Source organism: Numida meleagris, chromosome 5 (genome assembly GCF_002078875.1).
Source record: "Numida meleagris isolate 19003 breed g44 Domestic line chromosome 5, NumMel1.0, whole genome shotgun sequence".
NCBI classification, from domain to species: Eukaryota; Metazoa; Chordata; class Aves; order Galliformes; family Numididae; genus Numida; species Numida meleagris.
In genome coordinates, this window is record NC_034413.1 from 40,047,466 (window position 1) to 40,068,512 (window position 21,047).

The 21,047-nt window shown below is 38.5% G+C and overlaps 1 protein-coding gene across 1 annotated transcript; it reads left to right on the plus strand.

Moving 5' to 3' along the window:
* On the plus strand, nt 323-12,136 carry ZC3H15 (zinc finger CCCH-type containing 15). Its single transcript, XM_021400352.1, has 10 exons — nt 323-558; nt 2,271-2,372; nt 4,743-4,854; nt 6,402-6,554; nt 7,071-7,162; nt 7,916-8,098; nt 8,817-8,963; nt 9,114-9,218; nt 9,478-9,604; nt 10,210-12,136. Exons 1-10 carry the CDS (start codon nt 481-483, stop codon nt 10,401-10,403), a joined length of 1,293 nt encoding a protein of 430 aa, XP_021256027.1. The 5' UTR covers nt 323-480; the 3' UTR covers nt 10,404-12,136.

The following is a 21,047-nucleotide window of genomic DNA, read 5'->3' on the forward strand; positions in this document are numbered from 1 at the left end:
CTGGTAAGATGGAACTATGAGGTAAAGTGCCTCTTTTCCTCTCAGCAATCTCTGTTACTTTTCCTTTCCTGATAAAGAGTAAATGATATACATATATATATATACATATATATATATACATAAATATACATATAGCAGCAAAAATTATAGCTGCAAGCGTACGACAACGCAAGAGGGAAGTCAGGAACACCCCCCGTCCCCACACGAGCCACGCCCCATCACGGCGGCGCCCGCGGATTGCAGCCAACGCCCGCCCTCAGGGCGGGGCCGTTGACGCAGCACCGCTCACGTGACGCGCGCCGCGCGTGCTGCCGGGAGCTGAGCGGCCCCGCGCGCCCCGCGCCGCAGTCCCGGCGTGCTCTGCGGCCGCCAGCCAGCTGCGTTGCGCCTCCCGGTGGCGGCGCGGAGGCGGCCCGGTCGTTCGTCCGACCGACCCCGGCAGGCTCCGAGCGGGAGCCACGGCCGCCCCGCTTCCCCGCGATGCCCCCCAAGAAGCAGCAGCAGCCGGCGGGGGGCAGCAAGAAGGCGGACCAGAAGAAGAAGGAGAAGATCATCGAGGTGAGGCGGACAGGCCGCGGCCTGCTGTTCCACGCGGCTCCGGGCGGCCTTCACCAGCCTTCTTCCGCCGCGGTGCCGGTGGCGGTGCCGTGCCCACAGGCTCGCCCCGCCGGGCAGCGCTCGTGGGGCCGTAACGCGGGGCGCAGCTGCCGGGTGGGAGCTGAGGGGTGTGTGTGTGATGAGGATAGTCGGACAAATGCGTACGGTACAAAAAAAAGAAGGTACGTTGAGAGTACGAGGGGAGAGCGTTGCAGAAAGCTAGGTGTTTGCCTGCGGCTAACCTGTGTTAACCCTGCCCTCGGCCAGGCTCGAACCTCGCGATCGTAAGGTCCCTTGCAAGGCGAGCCGGGCGGTGATCTGTCGGCCCGGCGGCTGCCTGGGCGGCGGGCGGAGCACAAGCGGCCGCTGAAATGCAGGGCTGCAGAGTGCTGCTTCGGTGGGGATTTTATTTGGAAACTTCAGGTTAGATATTGTCTTTCTGTTTCTGATCTCGCTGAATCCATCTACGTAGGGAAACTCTGCTTTTTGCAGAAAAAATTATGGTCGAAAGGCAAAACGTTTGCACTGATGATTAACAATCACGTATGAAGTCATTCTAGTGAACCGAGTACACCTATGTTGCACGTGACGTTTGCCACAGAAAACCAACTGTGTGAATTACCTGAATTTCCAAGCAGCCGCTTGGACAAAGCACAGACCCCACAAACCAACATCAAGTGGCGGAGGCCAACCTGCACTTCTCTTGTTGCGTGACACAATGTAAATGGAAACAGGGTGACTACGGAGCTGTTCTCTCTATAGTTCTTCTATGATATATATTTTTTTTATTGTTAGGGTTTCCAGAAGCGTGTTTGAACTAAGGTATTATTGCCAGATGAACATCTGTTATTTGTTCTTGGCAGGAGGAAAAAAAAACCTGCAATCACATCCCCAGCACAGATAGGTTTGATTAGTGTGTATTTTGCTCTGAAAAGATAATTTGTTTCAGATGCATGTGTGAAAGAGAGCCGTCTTTTTTAATTAGTTTTCTAAAATGGTTTGGTATAGAAGCCTGCATCTAGCAATAAAACTGAAGATGCAGAGGAAGAACTGGTTCAGGTAATGTAAACAAACTTCTTGCTGTGCAGTTCAGGAAGTATGAACACCTATCTGGACTTACAGAAAGTGCTTAGGGGAAGCTCTTAACTAAGTACTGTTGGAAAATGAAATGGCTATAACCCTTAGAAATCAAGGCAGATATATTATATATGGCAATATTATCTGTTTAACATGAAGGTAAAACACTTAGATACAAATGCATGTGCGGTTCATGTGTACAGGAGGGAAAAGCAGTATGTATGGCTGTTGAGTTTTCACATTTCTTCTCAGGTGTTATTTGGGTAGTCACCACAAAGATCTTGAGGAGTCTTAAAATACAGTGTGCGCATGCACTTGCACTAATATTGGTACATGTAGATCTGGGGGGAAAGCAATAGCTAGTGACAGCAGCATTTAGTAGGTTTTTTGCAAAGCACATTTTAAAGATTATGGGAGGGGGATACACTGTCCATCCTGTTGCTTGGATTGCTCATGTTGCTAGAGGAAATAGTTTGTGTTTAACTGAAAGCCCAAGAGGAATGACAGGTTTTTGGTTTTTCTTTTCTGTAGCAACTTAAACTTGTTCCAGTTCTTGGTTGTAAATAGTTTGTCTGTGTTGATCTTTTGACTTTTAGGACAAAACATTTGGCCTAAAGAACAAAAAAGGTGCAAAACAACAGAAATTTATCAAGGCTGTGACTCACCAGGTTAAATTCGGTCAGCAAAATCCACGTCAGGTAAGCATTCAGTTTAATTATTTTTCCGCTGTGTAGTGAAATCCTCTTGCACTGTAGGTATTGATTGTCATGTAATACTGAAGTAGAAAAAATACTGAAATGTTACTGACCTGCCTATTGCAAGAAGCACAGATTTAGGTAGTTGTATTTAAAATAGCACTTTTTGACAAGTCTTTTTGCAAAGCTTGTCTAGCTGAAAGTTAAGTGCCTCCATAAAGATAGTACAGTGTGGGTGTTTTTTTCTCTTCTAAAAAGTAGAAAACACAACTAACAAGAACATTTATTTACACAGTATTGTAATATTGTCATAGTTGCATTTAAGGTATACCTGAAAGTAATTGTAACAAACTGGCTGTCGCCAGAAGTGCAGGTGTGTGTTCTTTCTTTCTCTTTTTTTTTTTCCTTTTTCTTCGACTCCTGTCCAATCTAAGGAATAGTGAATCATAATTTGTTACTAATCTTAAATTGGGGATTGAGGAGAAGTTTAAAATAGTGTAAGTGTTCTTGTGCTTAATATTTTACCTATGGAAGTATTTATTGAAAGTATTGTGTGACCATTTCATAAAAAAGTCACAGCTGAAATCTAGAGCTGCTGTCACTACTGCTTTGCTCTTTTTTTGCAAGATGAATTAGACAGTGATGTGGCTGAGATGTAATGTTTCATTGGTCAGAAAGCAGGATTTCAGAGAAATATTATTCTAATGGAAGTGAACCAGATGTTATTCCTACAGTGCTAGAGAGGTTAGCAGCTCGGTATTCATAACGTTCCTGTTCTGTGAATAAGCCTGTAGAATAATTATGTTTGCATCAGTTAACCTCATGATGATGTAACTTGTGCAAGATTCCATACATAATATGAGGATGAGCTAATAAACGTCAAGTACAACTTTACTTTTTAAAGTTGATGTGCATGTCATGGGATTATTAACTTCTTGTAGTAATAGGGTCTATTTGATGTCACTCAGAAACATTGATGTGACTCAGGCAGTCCTTCTGAAATTTGTGTCAAGTCCCTGGATCTGAAGCATTTACAGAAATACTATTATGTAATAAGTCCTTAAAAATGATTTTTTTTCAAATAACTCTAAACTGTTAACTGGTGTTCAGAGCTTAATTCCAGGCCTGATGGTACCTGCCTTACCTTATAAAAATAATTGTCATTTAGGGTTGTCCTGGAGAATGTAAGAGTACCTTAAAGCAAGTACTATTGTGTCCTGAGGAAAAAATGGAAGTGCTATCAAGAATTAAAAAACAAAAGCAAACCAAGCTGCCTTTGTCTTTACGTTTGTGGAAACTTAGGATGAAACAAAAGCTTAAACTACATCTGCTTTTTTTTTTTTAAAACCAGGTCACTTTTTTTGTAGTTGCCATGTTTGAGTCTGCATACTTTGTAAAACAGAATTTGGGAATTTTCAGTACAGAAGTTGAGTGTTCTTTAGTCAATTCCAGTTTAAAACAGCTTGGAATTATTTTACCAAATCAGTCATAAGAGCAAAGCTCCTTTTCAATGTCACATTGAATATTACTAATAACGTACCCCCAAATATTTGTTAAGAGTCCCACTAGCGTCTCTTAAGGATAAAAATCAAGTCATCTAAGTGTGTTGCGTTTCTCCCATGACCATCTTCATCTGTCTTTACCTTTCTCTAGCAGTCTCATGCTAGTTATAGGTCTTTCTTGGCTTTTCCAAAAGAGGTTAAGGCAGGGATGCTGTTTTTATCTTTTATACCAACTTTTCCTTTCCTAGGTGAGCTTGTCTTTTAGTCCTGCATCCTTCCTTGTACATATAAAAACTAAGAAAAAATATGTTCTTGTTTTATAACCTACTTGTTGGCATTGAAACATTGCTATGTTGAGTTGATATCAATTCAAACAAATAACGTTCCGAAAGCATTTCCCTACTTCTACAAACAGTTAACTCTGGAGTGCTGTTGATATGGCTGACAAGAAAGAGCAAAGCAGCATGTAGGTGACTAAAGAGAAGCTTTTGGCACAGATCTCGAAGTACCTGGTTTGAGTAGTTGCCCTGCTAAAGTATCACTAAAGAGCAACTAACTTTTCCTCTCCTCAGTCTCCAACTTTCACTTGATTTCGTAGCCTGTAAAGGTGGTACAGGAGTAACAATATCTCACATCTCTGACAAATTCTATTTCAGATCTCTCCGGTCTGAAATGTCAGTACCACTAGATGGCATTTGCTATTCATGCAAGGCCAGGGATTTGGAGAAACTTAGAAATCGTAGGCTCCCAGCGCATGCCCCTCTCCCCCTGCTGATTTGGAATTATTTGATATTTTAATGTAAGGTTCCTATGAAGTGAGTAATGTCATTATAATTTTCTATTACTTATTTCAAATTTGGCGTCGTTGTAGGCCGCTCAAACAGAAAGTGAAAAGAAATTAAAAAAAGAAGATAAGAAAAAAGAACTACAAGAATTAAATGAACTCTTCAAGCCTGTGGTTGCCGCACAGAAGATTAGCAAAGGTATGAGTAACTGAAACTTCTGTTATGTTCTACTAATTCATGTGTCTGTCTCAGGTAAAACATTCAAAAATACTTTGCTGCGTTCAGTTTATTAACTAGATGTTTCTGGATGGGTGGCCTCTTGTTGCTTTTTCTGTAGTGATGCTTGTTTAAAGTAGCCTATCTCCCCATGGAAGCACGAGCATCCAGATATTACAGGTAATATGGTAATCATTATGTTCACGGAAAACTTATATGCACATCAGAAGCGTAAAACTTTGTCAATTACTTCTGTCCTTCCTCACAGTTACCAGCAGGACTTGGTTTCAAAGATGTGGTCTGAGCTGAGGTCAGTTACGGAGCAAGCGTTGTAATGAATTGTAAATTGTAAATAAATTGTCTAGTGCTTGATAATTCTAGGAAACTAAAGTTGTCTGCCATGGGGAGAAAAAATATACCACTATTTTAGGAATGAACTATATGTTAGTTCTTCTTTGCTGTATTATGCTTCTGGCACAAGAGTTTTTGGCCAAATAAGGGTGGGTTTTTGTTTTTTAAAGTAAACTTGATGGTTTTTTGTTGTGTCATTTAGCAACAATAAGGGCCATTTTTTTTTAATTTTGATCTGTGGTGGTAGCTTTTGAATTAAAGATACTTCAGAGCACCAACATTATCCCAGTTAAAACTTTGGCTTTCTACTGAGATTGCCAACAAGTTGAGCTATGTTACCTGATGTTCTTGTAGGGATTCAGTTGCTGATTAACTGGATCTTTATTTAAGGTCTTAAACAGCTGCTACTGTGCATAATCTAGTTACTGGTGACTTGAACCAAGCTTGAAATGAGCAAGTGAGAAACTGAAGCTTAAAATGATGTTAGCACTTGAGAATGTGACTAGATCAGTAGTACTTTATCTGTTGGACACAACAGATAAATGTAAACTCCCTTCATTTCTTTTTTTGCCTCCTGGTGATCAAACAATTTATTGCTGTGATATTTACTTGAAAACCATAGTTAGTGATTGGGTACTTCATACTTTAACAACATTGGCTTATTTTTAAGGCTGTGAACAACCATCTTATTTTTCGGATAAAAGGGAGTAAGTGGATTGAATGAGTACCGGTTAGGTTAATATCATTTCTTCTAGCATTTTACTGATTATAAAGATATTCTACCATGTAATAGAACCAAAAATGGCTTTTTGTATAGGGAAGAACTTGTGTAGAGTGATTTGGTATGTATTACATGAGCATGTATTTTCTCAGGCGCACTGCAATTCATACTTCCAATAGTCAAATGTCGTCATTGATACTCAACACAAATATCTTGCTATACTAACTAAATCTGATGCTTTCAGGACACAGTGTATCTACTTGAAGTGAAGAAAGGGCTGTTGTGATTAACTTTCCATTAAATAACTTAGTTTTAAAAACGCTTTTGCATTCTGTGTCAATCCTAAATATGGTAGGATCTTAGACATTGTTCTGTAAACTTTTAAGATGCAGCTTCTGCTCTGATCTAGTATTTTGCTTACAAATGTTATTAAAATAGAAAAATTTTCTTCACTCAGGTGCTGATCCCAAATCTGTAGTTTGTGCTTTCTTCAAGCAAGGGCAGTGCACTAAAGGAGACAAGTGCAAGTTTTCTCATGATCTCTCTTTGGAGAGAAAGTGTGAAAAACGAAGTGTTTACATTGATGCAAGAGATGAAGACCTTGAAAAAGGTACACTACTTCTAGAAAATGTTTGATAAATGAGTGGTCGTCTGACTCTGCAGTTGGATTTTTAAGGCTAAGCAAGTTGTGTTTGTATGATCCCAAAGAATCTGTTCAGCAACAATAGCAACCCATACTGCTATGTTGAAAATATAAATGAAGTTTGATTGCTGCTCTTAAGGTTTTTAAGTTCTGCTATGTGTAAAGTATTGTGTCATACAAGTAGCAGGTCATACCGTATTTCTTCTTTGTAGTTTCTAGTTTCTTCAAAGTTTCTTAGTCTTTACCTGAAACACATTTTAGACATGTTCAAGATACGAGCTTCTAAGATTTTTGAGGAATATATCTTGTGAGCAGTACAGTGAAGTATGAAAACTTTGCTGCAGAAGCCTGAATTTGTCTTCCATTTTGTAGGTTAACTAAAATGTAAGAACTGCATATTAATGCTGTTATTTGGGGGGGGAAGGAACTTCACAGTATTGCATAGTATTTGGAATGTATGTGCAAACTTCTGTTGTCTTCTAGATACGATGGATAACTGGGATGAGAAGAAGCTAGAAGAGGTGGTGAACAAGAAGCATGGTGAGGCGGAAAAGAAGAAACCCAAAACTCAGATAGTACGTCTTCTTTTCTTTTTTCATTGAGCTGTAGTATGTGTTGTTTAGCAGCAGTGAGAGGCTGATTGAGTCATTTTTAGTTCCTGACACCTGACTCCAAAAAGTTTAGTCTGTACACTAAATACTGTATCTTAATCCTTCTTTGTGCTGGTTTTTTTTGATTCTTCAGTACTACTTCACCTTGTTTGCAAACCAAATAATCATAGAATCATAGAATGGCCTGGGTTGAAAAGGACCTCAGAGATCATCTAGTTTCAACCCCTCTGCTGATAATCTATTCATACTTGCTAAAATTAATCCTGGATATGACTAAGTGTTACAAATTGCTTGTGAAAAGTTTCAGAATGAGATCTTTATTTCAGGATCATGAGCTGGAACATTTAACATCTGAAGTTGATTGCATTTATTTTGATTAAAAGTACGTTTGATTTTCACGACCAAAAATAAACCATTAGCGGGCTTTTACATGTGCTCCTGGGTTTACCGTAGTACAGTCACCAATCTTCCAAGTCAACTTACTTTCTAAATTGGGATTATATTAAGGTCAAAAGGCTGTCGAGTATCTGAGGTTTTAGATAATCAGCTGCTCTTCTTATGCCTACTATTTCTAATAGCAGTGCATGTCATGTGTTTCTTCAATTTTGAGTACAGCTGGCTTTGAATGACTGTACTTCTAGCATGTAGTAGCTATGGTAGTATAAATTACTGGGGATGAAAAGAGAATGCTGTACTAACAACTGTTGTTTTATGCAGGTCTGCAAATATTTTCTTGATGCTATTGAAAACAACAAATATGGATGGTTTTGGGTCTGTCCAGGTGGCGGAGACAATTGCATGTATCGCCATGCTCTTCCTCCAGGTTTTGTACTAAAAAAAGACAAAAAGAAGGAGGAAAAGCAAGATGAAATTTCCTTAGAAGATCTAATAGAAAAAGAGGTAAAGTTTCAACCAGGTACCTGTTGGTGGTGTCTGTTTTCATTATACTGAAAAGAGGAGGAAAACTGTGAATAACATCCTAACAAATTATTGAAAAGTATAAAATGATTATGTATCTATATGGGCTAGAGTGAGGAATGTGCGGTAGTTCATGATTTTTCTGTTTTGTTTCACTAGTTGGTTGTTTTTCTCCCAATTAATTGGCTGAGTGAGTTTCTAAAGTATAGCTGGATACTTACTGTTAGGGTAATGTAATATTGATAATCCTGTTTCAGGAGGCTTCTATTTCTTACTGCTATTTGTGCTTTTATCTCTTATAACTGTTTCTTCCTCACCTCCAATTCACCGTTACCTTAGTTTTTGCGTAATTCTGTCAAGAGGAAGCAACACTAAGAAGGGGCACTCCAAAAGACATTATACTGCAGCTCTGCTGACACCATCCCCTGGCAGTGCCAGATTGAAAATAATTCAAATTAATACCACTGCTTCTTCTTTCACTTTTCATGTTCACTTACATGTTGATTTGTCTCAACTGGAAAATTGGTGTGGAGCTTTAAGTTGATGAAGCATGTTCAACAGTGGTGAGAATGCAGAAGCAATTAGAAATAAATGTTTTCAATTAGTTTCTAGAAAAGAGTAATTATATCTTTAATTTGTTATCCCTAGGGTTTGCCTTTGGAAACAATTTCTAGCATTAATCAGTCTTTCTACTTGACAGCGTGCTGCCTTAGGACCAAATGTTACCAAAATCACATTAGAGTGTTTTATTGCATGGAAAAGAAGAAAAAGACAAGAAAAAATTGATAAGGCAGAGCAAGATATGGAAAGGAGGAAAGCAGATTTTAAAGCTGGCAAGGCATTGGTGGTATGTTCTACGCTTCCATTCTTAATATCAAAAGAAAGAGTAAATAAACTGATTACCTTTTTAGAAAACCTGGAATTGTGGCTGTTTTCTTCTTTAATGGCCCTATAAATTCTATGAAATGGTGAAGTAGATTTCTTCTCTTGCTAATAGATTAGTGGACGTGAAGTATTTGAGTTCCGACCGGAGCTGGTTGATGCTGATGATGAAGAAGCAGATGACACTCGCTATACTCAAGGAACGGGAGAAGATGATGAGGTAAAAAAGAGAAAAACAGTGCTAACTTAAATAATATTTCAAATTACATTGAAATTTGAAAACTTTTGGAAAGTATACTTTTAATTTGAGAGCTTTTATGGTACAATTAATATTCCAAATTCTTAATTCAACACTAATACAGAATGTTTTGTCAATTCTTATGTCAAAAAGAAGATGAAAAAGGTCTGTAGAAGTTCTGCAGAAGTTAGAATTTCTATAGAAGAGTGATTCATATGGAAGATCTTGGTGTACATTTCAGGTGGAAGACCCTGTGTGTGTAAATGATGTAGACCTGAGTCTGTACGTCCCAAAGGCTGTAGATGAAACTGGTATTACTGTGGCTAGTCCTGAGCGATTCAGCACATACGCTCCAATAGAAAAAGATGGTAAGTTCATTATTTTGGCATCGCTTTTAAGGGAATTAATTGCTAAGTGCTTCCAAAAAAGCAAGTAGAAATGAGTTCTTGATTTGCCAAAAAGCATCATTTGTATTTTTAAAATGAAAGAAATCATTGAGATCATTGTACTTACTGAACACAATGCTTCTAGTAAATGCTATGCACTTCTTATTTTTCTTGAATTCAACTCTTAAATAAAAAGTAGTGTTTAATATTTTTCTAGTTTGCGTAGATGAACTTTTAATTTCTTCCAACTAATGCTTTATCTTGCTGCAGTTATGAAATGCAAACCCCAGTCTTTAAGGTTAACCTGAGTCTTTAAAGTGCAGATGTTGAATAGGAGCAAAACATCAAGCTTGACCCTGTTATAAAAATAGGAGTTGAGGAGTTAGGTATTTGAGTTATTGTTTTCAGTCTGTTCTGACAATTAATGATCCAAACCTGCATGTTGGGTATGTGCAATTTAGTCTGTATAAATTGAAACTATATTAAGAAGTGACTAATTGAAAACTTCAGAGCCTGTTCGGTGGGATTGTGAACTAGTGATTAAGAAACCTGTGACACTGAAATGTGTAAAAACATTTTATTTTCAGATAATAAACTAAGTGAAGCTTCTGGTGGTGAGATAAACAGCAGTGAACAAAACAATCTAGGAGAAGATTGTGATGGAGATGGGGAGTTAGAAAATGGAGTAATTGATGCAGTTCCGGTTGATGAAAATCTTTTTACTGGCGAGGACTTGGATGAACTAGAAGAAGAACTAAACACTCTTGATTTAGAAGAATGAATTTAAAAGCTCAAGTGGGAATTAAAATCCATGTGATAAAGTGCAAACTGACTACACTTTTTCTCCTTTTTGAATAGAATTCTTAAACGGGATGTTTATGGTTACCCGGCTGATTCTGATGGGCACATCATATACCAGGAATATTTTACTTCAGTCTCATCTCCAATCTTGCTATGATCACAGTAAAATATTCAGAATAGTTCATAACTACCTGACAGCTGAACTTGCAGAGAATGAGATAATAAATTTCACCTAAAAGTAGGAAGTGTAACTGCTTTGCCAGTATGCAAATGTAAGTTGGCAAGTTGATACCAGGTACAGTATGAAGTAAAAGTAAATGTTCTTGACCAGAACTGCATTTTTAATAGTGATTGTGTTGATTTAGAAACTGCCTGACTTGCTTTTAGGCAGTACACTCTAGAGGAGCTGATGCAGATCATGCTTCTTTACGTTTTGATTAGCTTTATTTAATCAGCTGGATACCGAGGATACAGATAGTGAACTCTAATACATCATACAGTACAATATGGTGCCCTCTGTTTAAAATGTTTGAAACTTTCCCACCGCCTTTTGCCAACAAAACTGTAAATAAAAACTATCAACTTTAAAAGCCCCGTGTTGATTTTTCTCTGCTAAGTTAGGATGTTACAGCAAACTGATAATAACATGATTTTCTGATACAGTGATAAACACTTTCTCTCCAGTCCTCATAAGTCATTGATGTTGGCTTAAATTAAATTAAGGGTAATGACAGTTTGATTTTTTTTCTACTCTTCATGCAGTATGTGAAATTCAACAGCTGACTTCACCTCCTGTTCTCATATCCCATGCATCCATTAGCAGATTTAATCCAAGCTATACCATGCCTGTTTTTCATTGAGTCTCATGCTTTCTCTGCTGTGTTTTTATGTTAGCTAAGACTTTGAGCTCGGTCGAGCAAGGATGTTACCGTCTAAAAAATGCCTATAGTATCTTGGATACTCTCAAAAGTTGTGCAGTAATAACACTTGCCTCTAGGCAGAGCTGTGGATGTCGTTGTGTACCCTGCAGGGGGCAGCTGTTGTCAGGTTTAAGTGAAGTCAAGATGCCCTTCTAAATTTTATGAAAACCTTACCGTAACGATGTCTGTAGCGGTGCTTCTTCAAGGGGGCTATAAGTTATGCCTCATTGCCATACTACTAAGTATCTGTAACAGTACTGCTGTACTAAGGGATACTGTTTATATTGCTGTTTTTCTAAAGTTTTCAATTTACTACTTAAAGATTGTTAAGATTCATGGCATTGTTAGCGAGCTTACTTGAACCACTGTTGAGTGGTAATACTAGCTTTAATAGTTATTTTGACACTGCTGAATCAACTCTTGTATCTTTAATGCTATTTCTAAAATAGCTGTCTTAGACCTATTTTGCCCTTTTGGGGATCTTTGTGGAATTTTTTTTTCCCATAGGAACAAGAAACAATGTTTGGGAAAAAGAGGTCTACTGAAATGGACTCCGAAATGTAAGTGTTTAAGGACAAGCTGCAATATCAGATAATAAATGTTTATTTCTGAAGAGTTTTCTCTTGTGGCCATAAACAAAGAGTGCTGATAGATTATTGTATTATACTGGCCAGAAATAGGCTATCTGGATATCAGGACACTTAAGAATGCAATTCAAATTTGAATGTATGATGCATAATTTTTCAAAGTTGTATATTTTAAATTGGAATAAAATAATAATTAAGGATGGAAATGACTATATTTTGTCTTGGAGGCTGATATAGAGTGTGTAATACTGATTTTTGTAATCTTATCTGTTTCACTGATCTAAAACGTTAGATCTTCACAATTGTAACTGTGTTCTTAAATTGTTTGTACTCTACAGTGAGAGATGACAGGTTAACTCATTTTAGCTGTTGAAACATCAAGATAAATGAGCAGAATGTGCCCTTTTGTGAGTATAAAGGGCTCAGTTGGGGTGCATACCCCTGCTATGCATGTGAAAACTGAATATTAGGATATAGTGATACTGCATAGTATTTACATATGTTGAATAACCATAACTTAATAGAAGAAATACCTATTTTCACAGGCATTAAGTTTTGACATAACTCCATGTGGTCAGGAAGCAATAGTTTGCTGCCCCGTTTTACATTTTGCTTTTCTTAACTTATTCTTGCATTTCTGCAGACTCTACTTGCTCTTGCTTTGGCCTCTCAGCTGTGGTCTGTACAGGTATCTAAGCACAAAAGCAGGATGGCTGCTTCTAAAGAAGCATTAGTTAGTGTAGCACTCAGGCATACTTCTAAGGATTATTAGCAATATGCTGCTGCTTCTTCCTTTTGCTTGAAGATAACCTTTAATGTAACTATTTGAAAAATTCTTGCATGTTAAAGCCTAAATTAGCAGCTAATGAAGTTACAGTCATTAAACACTCAATGAGAAATGAGTTCAAAGGCCTTACTTAAGGTAGATTAAATATTGTGGAATTGAGCAGCTGATGAAAATGAAGTCCATCTGAATGTTACCTACCTAAGAAATCCTAAAATAGCAGTATCTTTACCTGAGTGTTTTTAGGGGTCAAAAAATACAGTCTTTTTACTATTGTGGGAAGGCTCCATCCAGAGGATTCAAGTCAGGCTACGCAGGGGCATAGACCAGGGAGGAAACATCTCTGAGGAGCTTCATTCATTTTGTGCAGTGCGCACAGCCTGCTCCACTGTTTGTGTCATCTCTGTTTCCAAACTTAAGTAAAAAAAAAAAAAAAAACAGTGAGAACTGCAGTGTAGCTGGGGCTTTCCTGTCTCCTGGGGATATATGCTACTGTAGCACTCTGTCTTTTGTTTCTGTACAGTGAACATCCAGGTGGCCAAAACCCACTGTAAAAAAAACACTGCAGAAAGCCTGCGCCTTTCCACAGCAGTTCCAAACAGAAGCTTGCTGTTATGAAAGTGGAATATTTGTTGATTTAAATCTTGAAAGACAAGAACAACAAAAAAAACCCAACCAAACAAAAAAACCATCCATTTCAGTCACACATTTAACACCTTAAAGTGGCTAACTGAAAATTCTCTTAGCACTTTTGAGGGCTGAATGATTGAAAAAATAGCTTACCTCTTCTCTGTTACTCAGAGAGCTTCCTACTTGTCTTAGAATACACATTGTTAGTAAATGTCTGGAAAAATTTTGAAGAAAAATTAAATGTGAAGGCTGACCTTAACTATTACATGGCAGCATTTCCACTGCAAACAATTAGGTCATTTCTTACTGGACAACATTCCTCAGCTGTATTTTGTTAAGGGGAGTTTTGATTAAAATTTGATGGAGCAATGGTGTTTTCCTTGACAGTTCAATACTTTTATCAGGTTGTGTTTATTTCACAAATAGATTGTATAGAAAGAACTTGCACATATAAAATACACTAGTTTCTGAAGACTTTCACCATTCTTCATTCAGATGTGTAAAGTAAGTGTCAGAAAAGTATGTCTCGGATATTCAGGTTACTATTTATTTTGCCAAGTTAATGACCCTTTAAAAAAAAATCACCCAAATATAATAAATTCTGCAAGTGTTAATTTTTTTTGCAAGCTTACCATCTCGCAAGTAAATAAGGTGGCAGCTCCATAAACTGCTAATATTCATGTGCTGCTTTGGGATAATTTAATTAAACTAAGATTTTTTTTTTTTATTTTAGTCAGACATTCCTGTAAGGTTAGATCTTTCTGTCCCTTACTGTTTCTTACAGCTATAAGTTGAGAGGATGAGATGGCTCATATGTAAGTATATCTCATATATATATGTGTGTGTGTGTGTGTATCTGTGCTCCTCAATGGCTTTCTCTTTCAAACATGTGCCCTATTTCTCCCTATTCTCCCCTTTGAATCCCTCTACATTTTCAGCATCTTTTGGCAAGCCAGCAGATCCACAGCTCTGTCATGTTTTGTTTGGAACATGACTCCTAACATGTAGTATCAGATCTCTAGGGAAAATGCTTAGCGGAAGCAATATCTTATGTCTTCCTTTGCTTTGACTTGGTGCCAAGAAGAGAAAGTTATATTTAAAAAAAAAAATCTGTTTAAAGAACACTATCTCTTACTGCATTTCTGTACTAGAAAAACTTGTGTGCAAAATTAGAAACTTCACCTCGCCAATGGTACATGAGTCTTTGCTATGAATGGGCCTTAATCAGCAGAATCTTTAGTGGAGCAAATGGTCTTTGTTCATGGTGATGTACCGGATGTGCTTTATGTAGTTCTGATCCCATTAAGTGCTTTTTACAGTGATATCTGCAAATCACCTTTCTCTTCCTCCCACTCCCGGTAGTATTAGAGGCTTAGAAGTGACCTTGGCTTAGTTCTGTCACTTAGAGTTTCTGCTTTTCAATAGAAGTTCTGTCTTTTTACATGACTGGCTGTTGCTGGTGTTAGCAACAAGGCCAAGATGTTTTATTCATTTATGATGTTATAGCCCTAATATGTGAACACAATGGGCTCCTTCATAGCACATCATTGAAACGAATGGCAAAAAAAAATCAGTTCTTTTGATCGTATGTACCAGAGTTTCATTTGTGTTAAAGAGACTTCAGACATTTGTGGCTGAGAATTCTTAAGCAGTGTAATATATTTTGACATAAGTTTGAGAAAGGCTGGCATAAAACTAAAGAAATGTTTCCGAACTATACCAGATCAGACTTAAAAAGTGTTAACGTGAGCTCCTAAATTAAAGCAAGATATGATGGAAGATAAAGTATACAACTTTTAAAAAATTCCTAGATTTCTACATAGAACACATGGAAAGACACAGAAAGGGCGAAGTACTGTAAAAACTTCACAAGACAAAATAATATTCTTTGTACAGTAAGGCATTAGGGAAATGTATTCTACCAGTAATACATCCTTGGACTTGTGTTAGAATGAAACCATATTTTCAGTGTATGATATGCTTGTAAAGCATCTTTTTTAGTTGTAGAAAATTATTTAAAACCTTATAGTTCTCCGATCTGCAATGACATTTAACAGGCTTGCTGTTCCAGAGTGTTTGGTCCTGTTTGTGCTTCGCTTCCATTCCTGCTTTATTCCTTGCTTTATGTCCTGACAGTGAGGCTGTCACTTCTGTCTGTATTCTGAACACTGCACACAAAGGTTGGATGTAGATACATTACAGTAGTGTTTTACAAAATAATCCAAATTCTCTGTAAGCTCTCAATCAAAGATTTCTGCTAGTTTTGGAAGCATTTAACATTTGAAGTAGTTTAGTTGTCATGAATAGGGAAGAATAGACTTTTTTTAAAAAACTTTTAAAGATGAACTGATCTCTACTTAATCATTTCATAGCTGCAACTGAATGCCTCCTTAAAATCTCAGATGTGAATCAGGTAATGGCCAAATTTCTCGACAACAAACCTTTGATCTTCTCACCTTCTTCTGTTGTCTTCTCTCCTTTCCAAGTATAAACATACCATCACAGAGGGTTTTCTGCCTGACCTCTGCTCTGCTGATGGGCTGAGTGGCTGCTGCGTGTTCCAGCTGGGTGCCTTCTGCTTTTGGCTGCTCAGTGGGTGTCCCATGAAGCTCCATACTGCCCAGTAGCATGCTCTTGTGGTGGTGCTCTGAGGTTTTGTTTATGAAATCAAGAGAAGGGTTAGTTAAGTTGGTCAGAAAGGACATAACAAAGACATTGTCTCTTTAAATGTATGTCAGATGAGTCAAAATTGAGAGGGGATGAGCTATAAGGGGTCAAGAGGGGTATATTTAACCACAGTCACCTCACCTTTGTGAACTTTTTCCTTGAAGGAAGAGCTAGTGGATGTCAGAACTACGCGCTGTGTCAGTTATATCAGCCCTGTATCAGTCTCCAGTCTTTTTCCTGTCAGTGCAGAAAGCCTGTATTCTGTGAAGAGCAATTCTTTGTTATGTGACCCACAAAGTGTCCTCCACGCAGGAAACACAAAGTTACAGTTTGACAGAATATTTGCTATAAATAGATGGATGCACATTTTTTGTATGTATGAGGGGCAGGAGGAAGTGGAACAAGAACCCATAGATGGTAAAAAGAGAGAAGCTTTTAAATATGCTCTTTATTTAAGGCAAAGAATTGCCTGCATATTCTCTCACTAGTAACTTATCAACATTAACTGGCAAACTTCTTTTGGTAGAAATGGGGGGAAAAAAAGTTGTATTGCAGGAATTCTTCAACCAGTAGCACCCAACTTGGAGCCTACTGGAACCAACTCCTGGCCATTACAGGCTAAGCAAAAGTCAAAGTTGTCTTAAAAAACAACCATAAAAATTTAAAGGGAGGAAAAAAAAAAGGAAAGAAAAACTGCAACAAACTACTACTGTTATAATATAGAATCAGGTCTCTAAAATTAATCTATTTTCCTTGATTTTATTCTTCCACTTAAATATATTTTTATCTCTAATTCATCAGTTGCTGAATACAACCTTTTGTACATCCTTTGGTTTAATATAGGACAGTATTCCTTCAGCATAGGGGACCAAAATATGTCTTTGAAAGAGACAGTGAGTTTGTGTTCTTTGTTTTGGGGGAATGAGGAGTTTGGTTTGGGGGAGGAAAGGAGGAAGTTTGAACTCTGAGACCTTTTGGAAGATGTTTAAATGCTTTCTGAAGTCAAAATGCTGAAGCTGGTGGTTTAGTTGGTTCATCCACAGCCCGGAATGCCTGGGATCAAACACTAAAAAATGCTTTCTAACACAGAGAGAAATACCTTTTTCTGTGACAGTTTGTCTTACTGCAGTTGTTTAGTGCTTTTGTGTTGGAGTGTGAAGGACTACTCAGATTAACAAGCTTAGTTAGAGAAACTCTGAAGTAGTAATGCACTATAATATCCCTTCCCACAACAACTGGAAAGAAGCTCACCTCTACTTCACTGCTTTTCAATCGAGTTGCTCTGCACATTATGATTTATTGTTTTGCAATATACTGCCTCAATGAGTTTTAAATCTGAACTCATTGCTAAGCATAGAGCAGTCTGAAGATTTTGTTGTTGTTCTGATTGCTAACTAAGGAATTCTTCAGAAGTTTTACTTAGTTTTCTTCCAAATCCTTTGGCAAGAATGTGCAAGTGCAGCTGCAGCGGAGAAGCTGCCGGACTTCTTTGGAGTAGGACTGACGATTCATGACAAGATGTGGCACTAGAGTTCTGCAAAAGCCAAGACAGCAGCTCCTAGAGACGGCTTTATAAGGTTACTTCTAAAATGCACAACCACAAAGTCATGAATAAAAAATAATCTCTAGAATGTGAGAATAGAAAGAAAAAGTGGTATGTAACAACCTGTCACACTTCTGCTGAGTATGATTCACACCCAGGTCAGGAATGGTGCCATCTCTACAGCAGGAAACAGCAGTCTCCACTACGTCTGTATGAGAAGCAGGCACTAAGGTCAGAAAACTACAAAAATGCCTCATCTTCTGGATCTTGTCCATAAATGGCAATTTCAGATGTGACCCCCATCCTTCGTGCTTATAGATCCAGGCTGCAGCAAGTACTCCATTTCTCCTTGCAGAACGCTGTTTCAAAAGCGTTCCTGCTGGGTAGAGTTGCTTTCTAGTAACAGCTGAGCGTGGGTTGAAGTAACACCTTCTCCATACACATTATTGTAACTCATTTTCAATATGTGTTTTCCTACCTTGGTAGTGCTGCCCTGCCCTGCTGGCTGGAGGTTGGTGTGGTGGCTTCCCAGGCATTCCCTATCTCCAAATGGAATGGGGTCGCATTTACCTCTGTGTGTCTCTTCCCTATCACATATATGCACAGATATTGTGAAGACTGTGAAGACATTCTCATTGAGATTGCATACAGAACTTTACAGAACATGATTTTTTTTTTTTTTGCCTTTGTACATTATTGTATTTCTTTCTATTCATCCTTTTCTCCAGAGTATAAATGCTGTTTAAAAAGATATTCAGTTCTCCAGAGTTGTTACTAGGCAACATTAGGATAAGTTGGTTTGTTAGATCTACAGATCTGTAAAATAAAAACAGAGAAACATGAGATTTGTAAGGCAGATTTTGTCAGAAGAGATATGAATCCCTTTGCAGATTGTGCTGAGCTGTCTCTGAATTGGGCAATCTGAAATCCCGACATACAAAAACTCCTGGTAAGTAACCAGCATTCTGCAATACTCGATGGGGCTGGAGGAGACGCTGACTAACTCTGAGGTAATGTAGCTATCAGAACTGAGCAAACCAGAAAACAGCCTGGGTACGACTCACTTCCTTTCCAACTGGAAGATGTCAAACTTTGTACTGAGAGTGGTTCACCAGTTAGAAACTGCTTTTATAGGCATAGTTACACTCTCATATCCCCAAAGAAAACTTTGAGAGGTTCTGGCTAAGGGCAGCTCTGCATAACCGCTGAGTAAGGTTTTGCTGATCTGGCAAGCTCTGGTGGAACTGCAACAACCTGAGCTTACAGCTACAGTGGTTTTGCCACACCCCTCACCCAGGGGTGCTTTTGTGGTTTGCAGTTTTCATGGAATTTCAAGAAAATAAGCATTTATTGATGAGTGTTAGACAAAAATAATACTGAAGTAATATGTGAAGTCCATTTTTAGTCAAGCTAGTCTTGCTTTCTATTGCTGTATTAGAGACTGAGTTACTTCCTAAAGTCTGCTCGGAGCAGTTAAACTGTTCTGTGAATCTGAGTGCCTGGATGGCAGAAGAGAAGAATACGTACTGAAGCTCTCATGTGGTTGAAGGAAGCCTTCAGCCAGCCTATCAGCAGTATCAATGAACAAGTCAGTGGCGATCCTTTCTGCACTGCAGATGTTAATAGTGCTGCTGCAAAACTTTGGATCTGCTAAGAAGCTGAAGCTTCACACTTAGTATAGGACATTCTGCTGAGCCTTTTAAGTAGGACCAATGTGGAATGCACATTTTTAACTTCTCCTGAATTATAGGATTTTGGCTCTTTCATGCTGATGACTGTAATGTCATGAGAGAAGAAGACATGGTTGCAATTAAAAAAATACTCTGAAATGCACCATCCATACTACAGGCTGAAGACTAAGGAACAGTTAAAAAGAAAAAGCAACGAGTGCCTGCCTGTTCTCCAAATATGCCTGGCATCTTGCAAAGCCTTATTCAGCTGTGTTAATGGTCAGTTGTATAAGGAAAAGCTAACAAGGTCACAGCTTGCTGTCACTGTTCTGCCTACTTTCTAGTGGCTACTTTCCACTGCTGTATGTCTTAGAAGGCTGCACATTGAAAAGTTATTGGGAGAGTAAATAAAGTAGCATACAATTTTGTTTACATTGTGTAATGCAGTTCTACTAGCTGTTAATCTATTTGTTCATCATACTGAGAGCTAAACAAGCTAGCAAGGAAAAATTACAGGTATACTGGAAGGGTGTTTCCTGCTTTAAACTGATAGCAAAGTCTGTTTGAGGCTGTCATTCCTTTGTGATTCTGTCAGACATAATAACTCAATGCCAGATACAGCCTCAATCACTGTCTTTTTGGCAACAGAAAATGCTTCCTTTAATTTATAGTGAGATATGCTTTGATTGAAAGAGCACCCAAGGGCCACGTGTTTCTGCTCCCCATGCTGAAGTGGGGGCAGGAGAGCTGCGGGCTGCCTGGAGCAGTGGGCTCTGCACCCTGCAGTAGCCCAGACAGTGCCCCTGTCCCGGCGGTGACTCAGCATGGTGGGAGTTGAGTCAGGGCAGGAAGCCATTGCCTGCCCAGTCTGAATGATAGAGGGCAGATATGCATGCGAAGAAATTGTCCTCTTGAGGAAACTGTCTGAAGATTTCCCTGGGGATGAGCAACCTCTGATGTATGCCAGGGCTAAATCACTCCCCTGGCTTTTCACTTATCAATTCACCAACAACACGCAGTAGTGCTGCACAGCCAATTTTTAGGAGGCTAAAATTTACCATTTGGTAAGCAGCCCTCATATCTTAAAAATGAGCTGTCCTTCACTGTTTGTGTAATTCTGTAAAGGTATAGGATCGAACAGAGAAAATAAGTCCTCCTTTTGCCAAAACTACTGACATATCAAGTATTTTGTTATTTTATGTTTTTAGTATTTGCTAGAGTTTGGAAACTTATTAACCCATCTGAAGTTTTGCTTTGATCAGGTCTGTGGCATAACAGCTGTGAGAGACAAGTCACTACATCACAGAAATTATTGTTCATGATTTTACCTATGAAGAGGTGACAAAATTTGGAAAATCGGCAACAAATGTTGAGTCTGGGCATAGGAACTCTCCTGTTTTTGGCAGAATTATAGTTTTTCAGTTGGCTTCCTTAAGTAATTATTATTATTGCTTGGCAGTAAAAACAAGTGGCTGCAACATGGGATGACCTGGTCCTTTTTTCTGAGAGTGCCGTGGATTTCCCTGAACTGACCCCATGCCATCCTTGTGCTGCTGTTTGTCAGACTGTCACACCGCACTGCAGACAGGGAGGCTGTGAGGCTCAGTAACTTAAAACTGTTTCTTTTTTCCTTCTCTATAGGTTGATTGCTGAAAGGCCCACATTAAAAAATATATATCCTTTTTGTTGACGCACGTATTATTTACTGTTTTTCAGTGAAGCTGCAGTACTGCAGGGATGCACAAGTAAATGGACACTTTAACAGAGGTTACGAAGGCTCCACAGGTGTTTCTAGATGGGAAGCAACAGTTAAGATACAAAAC